Consider the following 17,259-nt stretch of genomic DNA (forward strand, 5'->3'; position numbering starts at 1 on the left):
GCTAGTTGATTTTTATTGGAAGTAATATGAGAGATGAAATAGAAGTACAAGTATTAAATGGAGTGGGATCTAGTTAAAAAGACAAAACTATACATAAACAAATTTAAGGACATCATAGTAAAAGAAAAATAATGCATTGTGTTCATATATTGAAATTTAATTTAACCATAAAATAATCAATAATAATTAATCATATAATTATTATAATTAAAAAATATGTTATTTTATCATATATAAGCATAACAGCTACTTTTACCGAACACTTATATTGTAAACAACTACTTTCACAGCTAAGAGCTAACAGCTACGAGCCGACAGCTAACAGCTACCCGAACAGCTAACAGCTACTCCAACAGCCAACAGCTACCCAACAGCTACTTTTGCCGAACAGACCCCTAGTCGGGGTTTTGCGGTTCCTAGAGCGGGTTTGTCGAGCCATGGTTTGATGGACTGAACCGGACCGGGCTAGCGGGTTTTTTATAAAAATAATGTTTAACCAAATTAATTAAACATTTAGTGTCTAACTTTGACTTTAATAATTTTTATTATCATAATATCAAATTTGTTAACACTTGGAAAGTAAATTAAATAAATAGCGATTAATGATTTTCATGATTAATAATAACAATTATTTTTAATATCGTTACATCGTACTCATTACGATTTACACTTTCATATTAATTGAAATAAAAACAAATAGAAACACTAACAGTTTTGCAGGCCGAGTTGGGTTGGCCTAGATGGTTTTGCAGGCTTTCATAGAATGGGGTAGAGATGACCAATATCCGGGTCAATCCAGCCCAACCCACCTCGTGGGCCGTGTGGACCGGGCCCGCAAACATCCGGTCTAACCCAACTCGAACCATGAAATTGGTGAGTGGACCATGGGTCAGATTTATTGAGACCGGCCCACTAAAGCCCGCTATTAAAACCGCCCAGTTCGGTCCAGCCCAACCCATGAACCGGACCAGCCCAGTCTAATTAAATACCAAACTAAATTGTGTATATTTTAATCAAATTATTTATATATTTTAATCAAATTGAATATATTATAATTCAATCACATTGAAAAATAATGAAATTATTCATTAATATTAATAATTGTATATATTTTAATTCATTTTAAAGATTTTATGTAACAATAATGAATAATTTAGATGATTAAATAATTTTGAAAAAAAAATTCTCATGCCGACCCGCCAACCCGGTCCAGCCCACTAGACCCACGAACCGCCAAAACCGCTTCCCGAACCGTGAAAATCGGTAACAGACCGGTGTGGGCCAAGATTTTTCTGCCCGTCCAACCCATGAATTTCACGGTCCGGTCCTGGACCGTGAAATCTCAGTCCTGCCCGCTACAGCCCACGGCCCTGCCCGCACCAGTGCCCATCACTAGAATGGGTTAAAAGAAAAGAAGCCTGTAATCCATCCAACAATTTTATGATTTTCACTATTATGGACCATGTTGTTCATGGGCCAAACTTGCACTGCCCACGAGACGGGTTGGGCTAGTTAGCTTGATTGGCCCGCATCGTTGGCAAGCTCTACCAAGTATAATTTCAATTATACTCGATTTTCTTATAATAATTCTACTTATAAACTATACTATAATAATCTTAATTGTGGGGCTGCCTTCTCCAAACAATCAAGTGGCATGAGAAATCCTATTTAAAAGTCAAAGGATGATGGATAAAGATTGAAATAAGAATGCAAAGAAAGGGGACAATAGAGGAGAAGCAAAAATGTTGAAAAAAAAACATAACATACTAGTCAAATAAGTTATCGGTTGCTTGGAATCATTTTAAGAAGACACTCCCCAAGTCCCCACAGCTTAGATACTAGAGTAAATCATACTTCATATTAATATGAAAACACCACTCATAATTTGAATCATTCTTACAAAATTTTCCTGTAGTCTTTGCCAACATGCTGATAGAAGTATAAAAACATCACAAAAATTGTTATTAGGGCTTTAGGGGTAATGGGCGCAATTCTTATTATAAATTCGGGTGAACCATTCACCTAGGTATATTTATTTGCCCATTACCTATTTGTAAACACAAATTTAATTTATAATGTAATAACTCACAAACTATCATTTCTTTTGAAAAAAAACTCGAATTACATCAAATAAATGACATCGTGACATGAAATTCATGTTATTATTGTATAGTCCATGTCATTTTTGTGAAAGTTTATATAAGATACACTCATTTCTAAAAATGCAAAAAAATAAAAAATGCATAAAAAAAATATCCGATACACCCGAGTGTATAATATATAGGTTTTGGGAATAGGGTAGGTGACAAATTACGGCCCAAATAATTCAATAGGCATAAGAAATGATCCTTTTTTATCAATGTCATGGTTTTTGGGCCCTTTTAAGGAAAACAAATCATAGATGGCGCAATTGCGCGGCAGAAGCGTTGACCAGCCATAATAATCCACGTGAGCAAACACAAAACTTCCAACCACATTCTTCCAAATCCAATAACAATATATCACTAATTAGGAGAAGGTAAACTAAATCTAACTAATTAGTCAAATCTTACCAACTGATTTTCAAAAACTAAAACAAAGTCATCCTTAAACTTTTGCTGATATTAAGGCGCAAGAAAGTAAGAAAAATTCCTAAGAAAATAAATTCATCTTCTTTAGAATATCAAAAAATATTAATCTCACACATGGCAAGAGTCATGAGTTCTTCAGTTACTCAAGCTAACAATGAAGTTGATCATCATCACTTTGATCACAAGAATCCCACCACCCAAGAAGTAATTTTTACTTTTTTTTTCCTTCTCATCTTCTGCCTTTAAATTTACAACTTTTAATCATCATTTCTTGTTTATGTTTAACACGTTACTACATTTCTTGTTCTTTTTATCTATCTTTTTTGCTTGATTTTTGCTTTATCTTTAGATTTAATCAAGAAAAAAGAATATTAATATTGGGTGTTTTTTCATTGTTGTTATTGTTTCTTGTTGATTAGTTCAACAACTTTGAATATTTCTTAGAGGAATTATTATCAATGCAGGTGGAAGAACCAAGAATTCCAATGAACAAGCCAAAACTCACTGGAAAGTTTATGGGAATTGTTTTTTATCTTCAACTGTTGATGGTTTCAGTTCTTGCAGTCATCCTCATCATAAGAGGCTTCCTTTCTTCTCATGCTCGTCGCCATTTTCGCCCGTTGGATTGGTATCCGCCGGTACTTATGTCTGTTGGATTGTCTGGAATCACTGGATTAGTATGGCAAACATTAAGTCGATACCATCCATCAGGAGCCATCAAGTTAGCATTTTGGTTCAGCCCTTTGCTAACCTGTGGCATGGGTGTTCTTTTGATCTCCATTGGCTCAGGAACAGGCTTAGCTTTCGGAGTTTTATCGATTCTAGTAGCTGTGATTCAGTCGTTGTATGCTTGTTGGGCGAACCCTCGGTTTGATCATGCTGTTTCTGTGCTGTCTGTCTGCACTGCAGTCCCTCCTCTGAAGATGATCATACTAAACACACTGTCTGTAGTTATAACAGTAGTGTACTCTTCTGTTTTACTGGCGGGAATTGGTGGTGCCACAGCTACTGGGACACACTATGATAAGATTTTCATCGCGGTCATCCTCCTGAGCATGATCTGGACACTGCAAGTGATCAAGAATTTCCTGCAGGTGGCAGTCTCGCGTGTCAGGTATATGAACTTCGCGTGTGGAGATTTGTCAACAGACGCGTGCACATCCCTTAAAGAGGTCGTGGGTCCCACAATGGGGACTGTATGCTTCGGGTCAGTCCTGGTCCCGATGGTCACTTTCGTGCGAGGTTCTGCAAGGGCAGTCAGCCTTATAGCGGGGGACTCTGACGAATTCCTGTTTTCTTGTGCTGATTGTTACTCAGGGATTGCCTCGAGACTTGTGACATGTGGCAATCAATGGGGGTTTGTCCACGTTGGAGTGTACGGTAAAGGGATCATCCAATCATCAGCTGACACATGGGAGATGTTCAGAAGAGCAGAGATGGAAGAACTTATTGACTGTGATTTAACTAGTTCATTCTGTTTCTTCTGTGGAGTTGCAGGAGGTGCTCTGAGTGCACTTGCAGGAGGGTGTTGGACAATTGTGGTGCATAAAGAATATGCAACTCAGATTTTGGTTTATGGTTTTTTGGTTGGTTATTGTCTTAGTCGTGTTGCTATGGCTTGGCTACAATCATGTGTTTCGGCTTACCATGTGGCCTTCGCCGAGAACCCTCAAAGTGCTCGTTTCGATGCAACTATCCCAGTTAGGTTACAGGAGCTTCATAAAAACCGTGCCAGTGAAACAGCATGACAGTTCTAACAGGTAAACTTCAGTGCAGATTGCAGACTGGTTATATGTAGAGTAGGTTAGTACACCATTTGTACATAGTATTTTCATCAGAATCTGGATAACAGAATGAAATTTTTTCTTGTACATAATTGTAAACGGGAAATTAGTATAAGTGTATAACCATTCTTGTACATGTTTGCACTTGTGTATTTTAACATTTACAGTAGTAAAAGAAAATTAAGGTTTGTTATCAGCAAAAAAGCTGCTCAGAGTTTGGCAAGAATTTGTACTTGTCTATCTTAGAAATATCATTACGAAAAACATGAAGTAATTCATTCCAGAATACGTTTAAGTTGATCTGTTTTCACAGTTTAAGTTGCTTTCATTTGGTAGATGCGCAACAACTCTCCTTTGAATTATACTATCACTATGAACATGTTTGGTTCAACATGCTTGGAAATTGGACTCTAAGAAATGGAGTTAAATACCCTACACTCTTTCTCCTTCTTCGGTTCAAGCTCTCCTCAATCTTTTACCATTACTTGTTGGTAATAGATTCCTCTAGTTTATTAGCTTCTCTTCCCAATAAAATCTAGTTGTTGGTGATGATGGTTTCCTTTCCCTTTCTGCTCCTTGACTTGAACCAAACACCCAATAAAGATAACAGTTTTGTAATCATTGCACTCGTTTATTTGACCTTATTCCCTTTCCATTCTATGACTTCAATCAAACATGCTCCATATGTACTACTCAGCTTATGTCCTTCTCTAAGAGGGCCGACTGCCGAGCTTTGCTTAGTACACTACCTCACTAAGTGATTATGTCTATAAGAGATAATGGACAAACCACTCGTCCATGAGAACAAGCAACTCTACATCTATAATTGATAAGAATTATGTTATTTAGAGAACATATTCTTAGCCCTCTATTTGTTTTGTAGACATTTAGTATTCCAATTTCTCTAAATTGCCTAACTCAATTTGTAAGTTGTCACTAAATAGATTACGAAATTGTTAGTAGAACTCTTCCTAATTTTCTATCACAAGGATTACAATTCTTATAATCAACCAAAACATTGTACAAATACATATATCCCGAAATTGTTGTCTATCTAAGAATTGCAATTTTTCAAGTGAACTTTAGATCCAATGGAAAGATATAGGAATCAAATTGAATTCAAATGAATCAAAGCTATACATGGAACAAAGTTACCAAACTCCATAATTTAAGATGTTGTATTAATCTTTACTGACTACCTTATACTTAGCAAGACTTGTTAAAAATTTGATAAATCAAATTATGCTAATATCAATTAAAATATTTTTAATACTAATACTTCCTCCGTTTTGAAATAATGGGATACTTCTCTAAAAAAAATCTCACATAAAAGAGAGAAGAATTTCATCTATTTCAGAATGAACGAAATAAAATAAATTAATAAGATTAGGATCACTTTTATATTATAAATCTTTATATAGTTAGGTTGTTACTATATACTTTACTGCTTATTGTAATAATTTTAAAGCCCAAAGTTGTATAAGCTTATTTTTTCTGAAATATCACCCAATCTTGAAATTTTAAAGCTTTAGAGATAACTTTTTGACTCATGACATGAAGAAAATAAATTTGCATAGACTTTTTAAACCCCAAAACTTGAAATCAATATTATCAGCTATCTGATAGATGATCTCATTAGTAACTACAATCAACACAAAGGATTAGTGGTCTAACTGAACTGCAAATGTGCTGATTCTGAATTTTTGATGCAAGAAATCATGAGGATTAAGATTTGAGGACAATGCAAGAGGAATAAAGAAGTTTGGCATTCAAATGAAAAATTCATCAACCAAAACTTCAGATCTTATCAACATTGCAGACTTCCCCTCAACTAGATCTAAATACCATTTAGTCTGTAGGCAGCGGTATTTTATCTCCAAAGAACTTATTCTATCTCGACCACATCAACGCAACCGCAGGATCAAATACGAAAGCATCAGCAAATCCATGTGAACTCATAAGTGCTTCCTACTAGGTGCTCTCCATTCTTGATTCTTAAATTATATATTGCTGATCTGCATCGACATTAACACTTCGTCAGAAACTCAGCTTCACCAATAGTTCACCAAGTAATCTCTCTCAAACTAGCGAATATGCTATATTAATTGACAATATTTTCAGGAAAAGATAACAAAATTGGGCTCTATATAAGAAACCAAAAGCCAATAATTCACCAATATCGTCACCAAGTAATCTCTATCAAACTAGCGAATATGGCTTATTAAAACTGACGGTATATTTTGGGAAAAGAATACTAAATTCACTAATTCAGCTCTATGGAAGAAACCAGTAAACCAAAAGCCAACAAAATTCATCAGTCTACCATCTAGATATATATACATATAAACAATTCCTATGACACGAGATTCAGCAGATTCACAGAGCTTGATCCTTACGAGAAACATGATTCAGCTAACATTTCTTTCAATGATGAAATAAAAACAAACTTCAAAACAGCAATTCAACCGTGCATGTCCTGATTATCAGCTTCACCTAAGCAAGGGAGGAACTGGGAAGAGGGAGGCGAATACATAAGCTTTTACCTAGTAAACTGAATCACCTCTTTCATTTTTCAATAATGCTATTCGCAACAAAGTATCCTTCATTTCTTAGGTTAAATTATAATTAACAAGCCAACCCTGCTCTGAAGTTAATTTCGGACATTCCAATCCATTCCAAGAGTCCCAAGTCTCCCAACCAAACACCTCCCCAATCACAGTAAAGTAATAACTAACATAGAGAGAAATGAGAACAGGTACACTTAAAAGCAAGAACTAACAACTAACCTCTTAAAGTAAAATTAGCCTAAGAAGCTTCACTAGCAGATGCAGGTAGATGGCTAACAACCAGCGGAGGACGTAGGGCTCGGTGCTTCTCTTCATTTTCCTTTCGGGCCTTGTACATCTCTTCAGTCTCAACAACAACCAACCTTTTAACCTGAACAAGAATAAAAACCATAAGATGTCACCCAAAAATAGAACTCAATGAACAGCAACCAAATGATTAGTAGCCACATCATTGTCAGACCTGCTGTATCATTCCCCTAACAGTTGGAGTATTCCATCTCATCACAGTCCGGTTACTCTTGCCAAGACGCAATGCCTCCAAGGTCCGTCTATGAAGTTTTCTGGTTCCCGGCATACCCCTCACCTGTGTAATATATAGGTTGGCGCTCCATGCAACTGGGACCTGTGCCTTGAAAGCTTTAAATGCACTCATCTCTTTCAATCTGTAATATACAAGAAATAAGAGTTAGAGGAGAATAACATCCTTCTGGAAAACAAAAATGGGTACCAATTAACAAGAAAAATATATATACTATTTCAAATTCTTCAAAGAACAAACATTCTTGAATTTAGATTCTCTCAAGGTAGTGAAGCATGCTACACTCCAAAGAAAACACACTACCATCCCCAAGCATGTAGCCTGTGATGCTCTGCCAAAGCTTTGAACATTGACACAACTACACGAGAGAAACGAACATTTTCCAATAATTTTAAATCAGCTAAAATTCTCGGACCACAATAGAGTACTTGGTTCTATGAAAATAATTGATTACTTGTAAAGATGGATGGAATTGCTCACAGCAAAGTCAAGAGTCTAAATTCTAAATGATAAGAGGAAAGATTGCAAACTTTTTCACAGATCAAAAACAAAACAGTGTGCATCGAAGAGGCGACCAACTTCAGGATAAGATCAACAGAGCTAACAACCAAAAAACATCAAACAAAACTCAAAGTGTGTTAATGACCTTGAAGGATACACTTCTTAATTTATTCATCTATTATTTCTTTCTCCATTTTCTTCATTCTTCAAGTTCATCCACCAAAAACTGCTTTCAGTTAGATCATGGATCACAAAATATTCTCAAGTAAAATATCATTCTCTCAACAATAAGTGAGGTCCAGCTAGAATCACTTTCCATAGAAATTTTATTCTACTAACGGCTCGTTTGCAGTGGCGGACTCAGGAATTTGAATCTGGGGATACGGAATTACGGACGTACAACAAACACAAAAAAAAAATAGTAGAAAAAGTTACAACCAATTTTGTTAAAAAAATGCATAAGATTAAACTTCAAACTAAAAATTACAATTGGAAAATCGAATTTCAATAAGCAAACCCTAACTAATTAATCAACAATGTCCAAATTCAACAATTTACATCTAAATATTCAACTAATTTCAGAATCTCACATATATAAACTTAGTAAACATGGAAAATCTGAAATTAAAACACAAAAATATAAACTTAACAACTTACAAAAATAAAAATGATTTCTGCTTCGTCGACCACTGCTGCTGGACCGGAGACGAGAAGTTGAACGGTGTGCAGCGTGCTAGAACTGAGTCAGTGATGGACACGCATTTAGGTTAGGTTGTGGGCTGGGCTTAGAATGACAAACCATGTTCAATATTAACTCCTATTTGCCTATTTTTATATGGTCTACTTCATTCGATAATTATTAGTTTACTCGTTTTTTTTTTTTTACAAAGTTTAAGGGTATGTTCTCTTCGGCATAAAACAACTGAAGTGAACTGAACTGAACTGAACTTATCGGAGCTGAACTGAACTGAACTTATCAGAGCTGAACTGAACTGAACTGAATTGAACTGAATTGAATTAAATTACATTGAAATAAATTGAATGTAATAAATATATAATTAATATTTTAAACAATAATAATATGAATATTAAGTAATAATTATTATGATAAGTAATGATAATGAATAATAATAGTAGTAGTATTTTGAATATTTTTAAATGATAGTTATAAATAAATAACATTAATAATCATAAATTAATAATAATAATAATTAATGATAATAATGATAATTAATAATAATTATTTTATATTATTTGTATTAATATATTAATACTTGACGATGATATATAATAACAATAATATCTAAGAAGTAAATTAATATTACTATTTTACTAATTAGATTTAATAATATAAAAATATTTAGTAATAAAAATAATGATGGGTTGGACCGCAAAAATTACATCATAAACCGTCTTGACGCGATTTGATTGGTTTATGGGCTAAAAAAAGTGGGTTTATTTGTGCTTTGACCTAAACCATGTTCTTCCTAATAATGATAGTAATAATAATTAGTAAATCTATAATAAAAAAATATAGATTCAACAATAATAATAATACTTAATAGTAATGATATAAATTTAAATAATAATAATAATTATTATTAGTAAAATAAATTATACCAACATAATAAGAATAATAATATTTAACAAAATGGTTATAAAAAGAATAGAGCTGAACTGAACTGAACTGAACTGAACTTATTGGAGCTGAACTGAACTGAACTGAACTGAAAATAAGCTGGGGAGAACAGGCCCTAAGAGAAATAATATTGTAAGTATTATTTTATGTTAAACTTGAATGCATGTGTAATGGAAAGTTAGTGGTCTCATTCCAAAAATAGAAACAAAAGAAATGGGTAAACTAATCAGAGACGTTTCAAAAAAGAATACAGGTAAACTAATAAAAATCGAAGGTAGTATTTATATAATAAGCCTTGGTTTTGCTCTCATTCTAAATGTCTCTATTAGTATCTATTCATTTTATATACAACAAAAGCATTTGATTAAATCATTCACTTAGACTCATGAAGTCATGACCTTGCTGATCAAATATCGCCTGTGCCGAAATTTCAAGCTCAAGGTTGACTGGCTTAAGTATGAGCTTAATTAAACAGAATTTTGCACCAAGACTAACTAGACTTGTTTAAGAGAAATTCGACCAGCGGCTATCCCTAAGGCCTAATCTCAAGCTTCCCTTCTCTAGCCTTCCTCCTACCCACCAACAACCAAGCTCAATCAATGTCTACTACTAGACAATTCAAATGCAACATAAATAATGCACTCCCACATTTCATTTTCTCGGAAAAATGACATAAACCACAACTTCTATATCCTCCCCTACAACTTCTACGTCTACATGTATAAAGAACAAAGACAAAGTGTACATTTAATATCTTAGACATTCCTAATCGTGCTTTACAATTTAAACTTAACAAAATTCATTGGATCCATACCCAATTTCGACACTTTTTAGCAACACAACATATAAATCAGCACGAATCGATTAGATTAAATACCTTCAAAAGCTCTTAAAGTGAAAAATTATCCTCCACATAGCTATTTACATATAAAACCACAAAAAAATTTTAAAAAAAAAGCACATTGAATTCACGACAATCATAAATGTCATTGTTTTTGAAGTGCAAACTCTGGATTCAACTGAAGTGAATAAAATGAAATATTTTTGAACTGATAGTCATAAAATTTAATCGTAAAACTTACAATGGTAAGATTAGTTCTAAACAAATCATCGATTTTCTGGAGTCATCGAGAAAATCCTTCGATTTCTATCGTCAAAAAGTAATTTGAATTGATACTCGAAATACGAGATTAAAATTTTAGGTATAAATAAAGTAGATGAATACGAATAGATTGGAATTGGTAGTGACTGATGAGACATAGAAAATTTAGCCCAAATTCAAAAGATTGAAATATCAAGGGTTAGGGTTATGAGCTTTTTTTATGTTTTTTTTCCTTTTTTCCATTTTTCTCTTCATCGGTAGAGTGATCAAATCAGCTCTGCCCGAATTTGGGCCGAGTTTGGGCAGATTTTTTGGTCCGGTGTCAGCCTCGGACAAGTCGATTTTTTTTTGCTTTGATACAGCCTTTGGACAAACCAAAAATGAGTTCTTAATCTAATTTTTAACCCAAAAAAATTGTTCTTTTTTAACCAGACTTTGGGCACAAATTGTTGGTCCGGATCTTGGTCCAGCCCGATCAATGGAAAATCCTTTAAGGCACGCTCCGGCCCGAACTCAGTCCGACTCATCATCACCTTGACTTTAATCCTAAACTCTTTTGTTAAAATAACAGTCCGTAAGTAGGTCAAGTCGTGTTGAATTCGCATTGTGCTTCTTTCTAAAAGGGTTAGAGATTCAACTCTAACTCGATTTATTTATTAAGCGTGCACATAGATACAAATTAATGTTGTATAATTTTTTTTTTTTACAGGAATGTCATATAATTATTAAATTATTCCTTTTTTTTTTTTTTACAATGGGAAATTGTTCCTTAGGTTAATGTCTTGTTAAAATACGGCAAGTATGACAACTAAGCAATGAATCTTCTATAGTTCAAGAAAATATTCAAACTATTACAAGTCAGGCTAATTATATACTGGTAGCATAGGGATTAAATGGGTTATCATGTCATGTTCAAGTGTAAGAGTTTAACTCTAAACTAATCTGTTTAATAAACGATTGTGTTGGGTTAACTCACTTACTTAATTAAACGACTTGTAAACCTTAATCTATTTTTTTAATTATCAGGTTTAGGTAAACGGTAAGGGAAAAAAGATTTCAAGAAAATTCGAATTTGTATTTCCAGTTATCATCTCGATCAGCTCTTATTGATTTTTCCTTGAATATTTGTAGACGATTTGTCCAAGAAACAAACAAATATGTCAATGAAATAAGTTGGTTAAAACTTAGGAAAAAACTTAAATTGTCCTCTGTAATATTATTTTTCGTGGTTGCTTGTACAACAAAAAGTAATCACATCTTTTAGGATTTTTTTTTTAAAAAAAATTCCATGGTAAATATTATTATTCTAATTATTTTGAATATCAAAATATATGATTAATATAGGACGGCAAAAAAAATTGATTCTTAGTTAAAATAAATTTATCAAATATGGTAAATATTAAAAACACAGTGGTTTATTTACAATACGGTTACAAAGCCTATAAAAATATCCATCTATAGATGAACAATAACATTTTACTAATACCCTTTTGTTGCCAACAACGAGCTTTTTGAATGTTACTAACAGAGCTGGCAAAATATTACCCAACCCGCCAACCCGACCCGAACCCAACCCATTAATAATGGGTTGGGTCAAAATTTTGAACCCGTTTAATTAAATGGGTCGACCTGACCCAACCCGTTTAATTAAATGGGTTGGGTCAGGTTGAAAATTTCAACCTGATTTTGACCCACCTAACCCATTTATGAAAAAACAAGCTAAAAAAATCTCTAACTCAATTCAGATCTCAGCCTAAAAAAATTAGGCTGAACATTTTGTGTTGATTTTGAACAAAAGTTATATTGATTTTGAACAATATTATCATATGGTTATAATGACTTAATTTTAATTTGGTGCCTATTGTTATTTGCAAATAAATTATGTTGTTTTTAAATTTTTTTTTCTAGAAAAAACACGAAAAAAAATTAAACGGGTCGACCTGAAGGTTGACCCGTTTATCATAAGGTTGGGTTGGGTTGTAAATTTCAACCCGTTTAAGTTAACAGGTCAGGTTGGATCGAGGGATTCTCAACCTGCCAACCCACCAACCCAACCTGATCTTGACCCAACCCGACCCATTACCAGCCCTAGTTATTAATATGTTGACACTCTCGTTCATCCTTAACCGTGTATATAATAGACTACCTATACAATTAACAACAAGTGGAATCCCAGCATATTCCTTAACAATAGACCTTCCAATAACACATAGATTATGATATCTATCTTCCTCACCTTCCATGAATGCTAATTGGTTAAAAATCGATAAGCAAATGGTTAGGCGTCGAATTATTCTTACATGGCAACAAGATGCATGCTTAAGATGTGTTAGTGTGCTTGATTAAGTGACAACGCTTAATTGGACGAGCAAGGAAGCAATCGGATAGATGACATGGCAAGGCAGTTGAAGTCTCTATTTCTTAGGAGATTATGCGCTTGATGAGAAGATAGTGGCGTTGAGGATAACTACCAACAACAACAATAACGTTCCTAAGCATCCCTTTGAAATAGGATATTAGCCAATTATTATTCAAGGAGAAAAACGGCTATGAAGTAACATTTTATCATAATTTAGTATAAATAGTCCATTAGCTCAGATATTGTAGATCATTAGTGACTACTCTCTCTAGCTAAGCACTTGTATTCTCTCACAAACTCGAGCAATATAGTGAATTGGCATAATACCATTCCTCCCGTGGTTTTCCCCTTATTTTCAAAGGGTTTTTCCACGTAAAACTTGATGTATTCTTTTCTTTATTTCTCGCAACATTACTTTCTGCAAGTTATTTTTAGGGCTGTTCTCCCCAACTTATTTTCAGTTTAGTTCAGTTCAGTTCAGTTCAACTTAGTTCAGTTCAGTTCATCTTAGCTCCATTCTTTTATAACCAATTTGTTAAATATTATTATTATGTTGTTCTAATTTACATTAAATGATTTCTGTCCTACCTTTTCTCTCCCTCTCTAGAATACCCCGAAACCTAAACAACTCAAACCCTACCTCTCCGCGACGCCTCGAGTCGGCTCGCTGGTGGCTGGCTGAGCGCGCGCCGCTCTCTTAGCCGCCGGCGAGCCTGCTTCCACCCCCTTCCGTCGGTTAGTCTTTAGTTTTTCAGTTTAAAGGTTGTTTAGTTTGTTGTCTTTTTCATTCACTGGTTTTCTTTCCCCGCCCCGTCGTCAGTTTGCGTCCGTCCGTCTCCCCTCCGCCATGTTCCCCTCCGCCATCGTCCCCTCCCTTACTTTCGAGTCAGTTGTGGCTCGTCACCCCAACGACTCCCCTACCCCCTGTTCCCCGTCGTCGTTCCCCTCCCTCTCCCGCTTTGTCGTCTTCGTTTCCCCGTCCCTGTAGTCGAGTAGCCTTCTCCTTCTCCGTGTCGAGTTGCCCACCAAGGTGTCCAATAGGTCGTGAGTCCTCCCTGCTTTGTCACAGTTTTAGGGTCAGTTCCCCCTCCCCATACCCCTAGTTCTCAGTGATTGAAGTTAGGTTTAGGTTTCCCCTTCCTCGATCCCTCGATCGTTTTCAAAAGTGGTTAGCTCTAGGTTCCCCTCCCCGTTCCTCTGCTCTGTTTTTGAGCTTTAGTGTTATTGTCCCCTTTCCCGTTTCCCTCTAGTGTTAGTTGTCAGTTTGTTGGTTCGTTTAGGACTCCATCGTTGGCTCGTGAAGATATCATGCAGTTTATGAAGTTTTTATGGTGCTGGTTGGTGTGAAGATATCATGCAGTTTCTGAAGTTTCTATAGGGGTTGAAGTATTGGGTAAGATGAGAGGTGATGATCCTTTTATTCCTATTGTGGTTAGATCTTCTAGGTTTGAGATTGCAAGGACGAATCTTCGGATCCGCCGATTGGGTGATTTTCTTCAACATAAGTCACCCAAATTTCCAGTGATGACCTTTGGAGTCATCACACCTCAAAAATGCATTTTGTAGGAGGCCTTACAATTTAATTTGGAGCAAGTTATGTCGTCCACGCATTTCGAGTTTCTGTCTTGCGAGACTAAACTCGGGTTACCCTTGTTCAAGGGTCAGAAGTCACCAAAGGAGGTGATTTCTTGGTCACTTTCATAAGTAGAATCCCAGGAAAAGGTTTTAATATTCAAGGACCTCCGGATTTTGTAGCTAGTAGACTTTGGGAGCTACTAGTTGAGTTGCGGCAATCTACTTTTGAAGATCGTTTTGGTGTCTTCTTTCAACAGGTTTCCTCTCATTCCAGGTCTGTTTCATCAAGACCTTTGTCCCACATCGTCTTACCATCATTCGAGAATCGAGATTAGTCTAAGTTGGTCTGCATATGTAATAGGTTGTTTTTATTTCATCGAATATATAAGAGCAAATGAAGCTCTTCTAGTTTCATTTGCTTTGTCTTCTTTTAGTTGTATTAGTATTAAGTTGTACTTTCAATTTTAATTAATGTAAATTTTCTCGATGAAAAAAAAAAAATGATTGCTGTCAAATATTCTTGCATTTGTGGATGATAAAATTGAACCTTTTAACTGTTCTGTTTTTATATGTTGTAGAGGTTAATTTGATGATTTTAGTCAACGTTACAACAACGTCGGAGTTTTGGACAACTGGAATATGATGTATTTACTCTTTACATGAGTCAAGGGCCCAAGATTGAGAGAAGTTAGAGGTGGATGGTACGTTGATACTTGTACCAATAACAGGGCAATGGATACGGAAGAGTAGGACTATTTTGAAATTTCAAATGACTAGCTTTAGTGGCTAATTACTTCTTTCGTTTTTTATTAGTTTATCCGTTTTTTCCTCACAAAGTTTTAGGAGAAACAATTTTGTAGGACATAGAATGAAAGAAAAACTATTATTTTATATTAAAGTTGAATGTATATGTGATGGAAAGTTAGTGGTCTCATTATAAAAATAGAAGCAAAAAAATGAGTAAACTAATAAGAAATATATCAAAAAAATAAATACGAGTAAATTAATAAAGACCGAAGGTAGTGTATTAGAAATTTCAATGATGACATACGTTTAGTAAACGAATGAAACTAACCCAAGTCCAAATACTTAAGATTCTAGAAACAATTATATTAGGCTAAATTGGTGATCATTTCAAATGATATGGCCATTTCAAATCACTGAAGAATACTGAAATTTAAGATTTCAACTAATCATTGAACTATCTTACAAACTAATTCACTAAATTGCTCATTAACCAATCTGCAAAATGCCTTACAGAGAGGCTCAATAATACAAACATATTTATAAAGATACGGATTATATACACCTAAACAGAAAACCCTATAAAACTTTACTATTATACGAAATTTGTTGTGGACTTTTCTAGCACATCTTAGATGGAAGCCAAAAAACTCCCTTCCAAGAGACCCGCTTTACGACAAAGTGGTATTGGCATAGTAGTTGTTCATTTTGTCTCTTAATCAATTACATACCGTCTTTTACCATGTTCAAAATGTTTCGTGGAATAGGGCCCCTAAATAGAGAAAGTCCAAGTATTAAAAAGAAAAGGTTTATTGACTTTTCAGTTCCCACAATATGCGTATTTCTAATCTTTTGCAAGTCTTAATTCTCAAAACCATCCACCTTCTCATTTTTTTTGAAAAACGCATTTACCTTATATTGATTACTCTTAATTCAAGCTTCTAATTATCACTTCAACATAATTTTTCAATCCATATTTTCAATTAACCTCAAATGAAACACCAAAAAATATGGTTTTAACTGGACAATTCTTTTATTACCTATTTATTTGCAATCCATTCACTAGTGTAAAAATGAAGAAGGGCTGCGCTGAAAAAGGCATGTAGGGCTGCGCTTTTTGACAGCAGCCCTTTCAATAGCAGCCCTTCACATTTTAAGTAGGGTTGCGCTAGAAAAGCACAGCGCTTCACTGTGAAGGCTGCGCTTTTTAGGTAAAAGCGCAGCCCTTCCTACCAAAAAAAAATTTTTTTTTTTGACATTTTTTACTCATAATCTCACATTTTCTGAAATTATACAGAAGAGAAACGAAACGAAAATAAACCCAAAACAAAAAAAAAAGAACGAAACGAAAATGAAAAAAAGGAACAAAAACTAATATACAGAAGTTATAGATCTGAAAATACAAATTAATCAAAACGAATATGAAAATACAAGAACATTAAATCAAAACAAAGAGAAGTATACAAGAACATTAAATCAAAACAAAGAGAAATATACAAGACCTATAGATCTGAAAATACAAGAACTACCTCCAAACATTAACTATAATGTTTAAATACATAAAACAAAACCCTAATACATAATTAAGGAAAATAAAATTCGGAAAAACTTAAAATGGGTATTTGGAGGCTTAAACGAACTCGGATGGCTTAAAAAGCCTAAACGTCACAGCGTAGCGGTGTGTTTGACTCGTTGGCTCGTTCCGCTTTCGAAAAGGTATCACAATAGGCAATCGGACTCCGTCGACATGATTCGTGCAAATCATTTCAGCGTTTTTGTCGCAACGTTTCTGGGAGTTTTTGAGAGGATGAGAGAGAAGGAGGAGAGGGAGGAGGGACGTGAGAGAAGGAGGAAAAGGAATAATGAGGGACGTGAGAGAG

At 34.6% G+C, this 17,259-nt stretch overlaps 2 protein-coding genes across 2 annotated transcripts; one reads left to right on the forward strand and one right to left on the reverse strand.

The window, feature by feature from the left end:
- Positions 1-2,580: 2,580 nt before the first annotated feature.
- On the forward strand, positions 2,581-4,488 carry LOC104892496 (protein PNS1). Its single transcript, XM_010678447.4, has 2 exons — positions 2,581-2,774; positions 3,035-4,488. Exons 1-2 carry the CDS (start codon positions 2,685-2,687, stop codon positions 4,316-4,318), a joined length of 1,374 nt encoding a protein of 457 aa, XP_010676749.1. The 5' UTR covers positions 2,581-2,684; the 3' UTR covers positions 4,319-4,488.
- Positions 4,489-6,024: 1,536 nt separating this feature from the next.
- LOC104892497 (hypothetical protein) lies at positions 6,025-8,774 on the reverse strand. Its single transcript, XM_010678448.4, has 4 exons — positions 8,618-8,774; positions 7,382-7,583; positions 7,141-7,291; positions 6,025-6,369 (listed from the first exon to the last, which is right to left on the reverse strand). Exons 2-3 carry the CDS (start codon positions 7,571-7,573, stop codon positions 7,160-7,162), a joined length of 324 nt encoding a protein of 107 aa, XP_010676750.1. The 5' UTR covers positions 7,574-7,583; positions 8,618-8,774; the 3' UTR covers positions 6,025-6,369; positions 7,141-7,159.
- Positions 8,775-17,259: the final 8,485 nt, after the last annotated feature.

The sequence above is a fragment of the Beta vulgaris genome, chromosome 5 (assembly GCF_026745355.1).
Source record: "Beta vulgaris subsp. vulgaris cultivar EL10 chromosome 5, EL10.2, whole genome shotgun sequence".
In the NCBI taxonomy this organism is placed as follows: Eukaryota; Viridiplantae; Streptophyta; class Magnoliopsida; order Caryophyllales; family Amaranthaceae; genus Beta; species Beta vulgaris.

Bases quoted from the DNA above. Each gene is read 5' to 3' on its own strand.
- LOC104892497 (XM_010678448.4), bottom strand. From the start codon at position 7,573: ATGAGTGCATTTAAAGCTTTCAAGGCACAGGTCCCAGTTGCATGGAGC. The intron at 7,292-7,381 runs GTCTGACAATGA...ATTCTTGTTCAG, and splicing joins TTAGGGGAATGATACAGCAG to GTTAAAAGGTTGGTTGTTGT.
- LOC104892496 (XM_010678447.4), top strand. From the start codon at position 2,685: ATGGCAAGAGTCATGAGTTCTTCAGTTACTCAAGCTAACAATGAAGTT. The intron at 2,775-3,034 runs GTAATTTTTACT...TTATCAATGCAG, and splicing joins AGAATCCCACCACCCAAGAA to GTGGAAGAACCAAGAATTCC.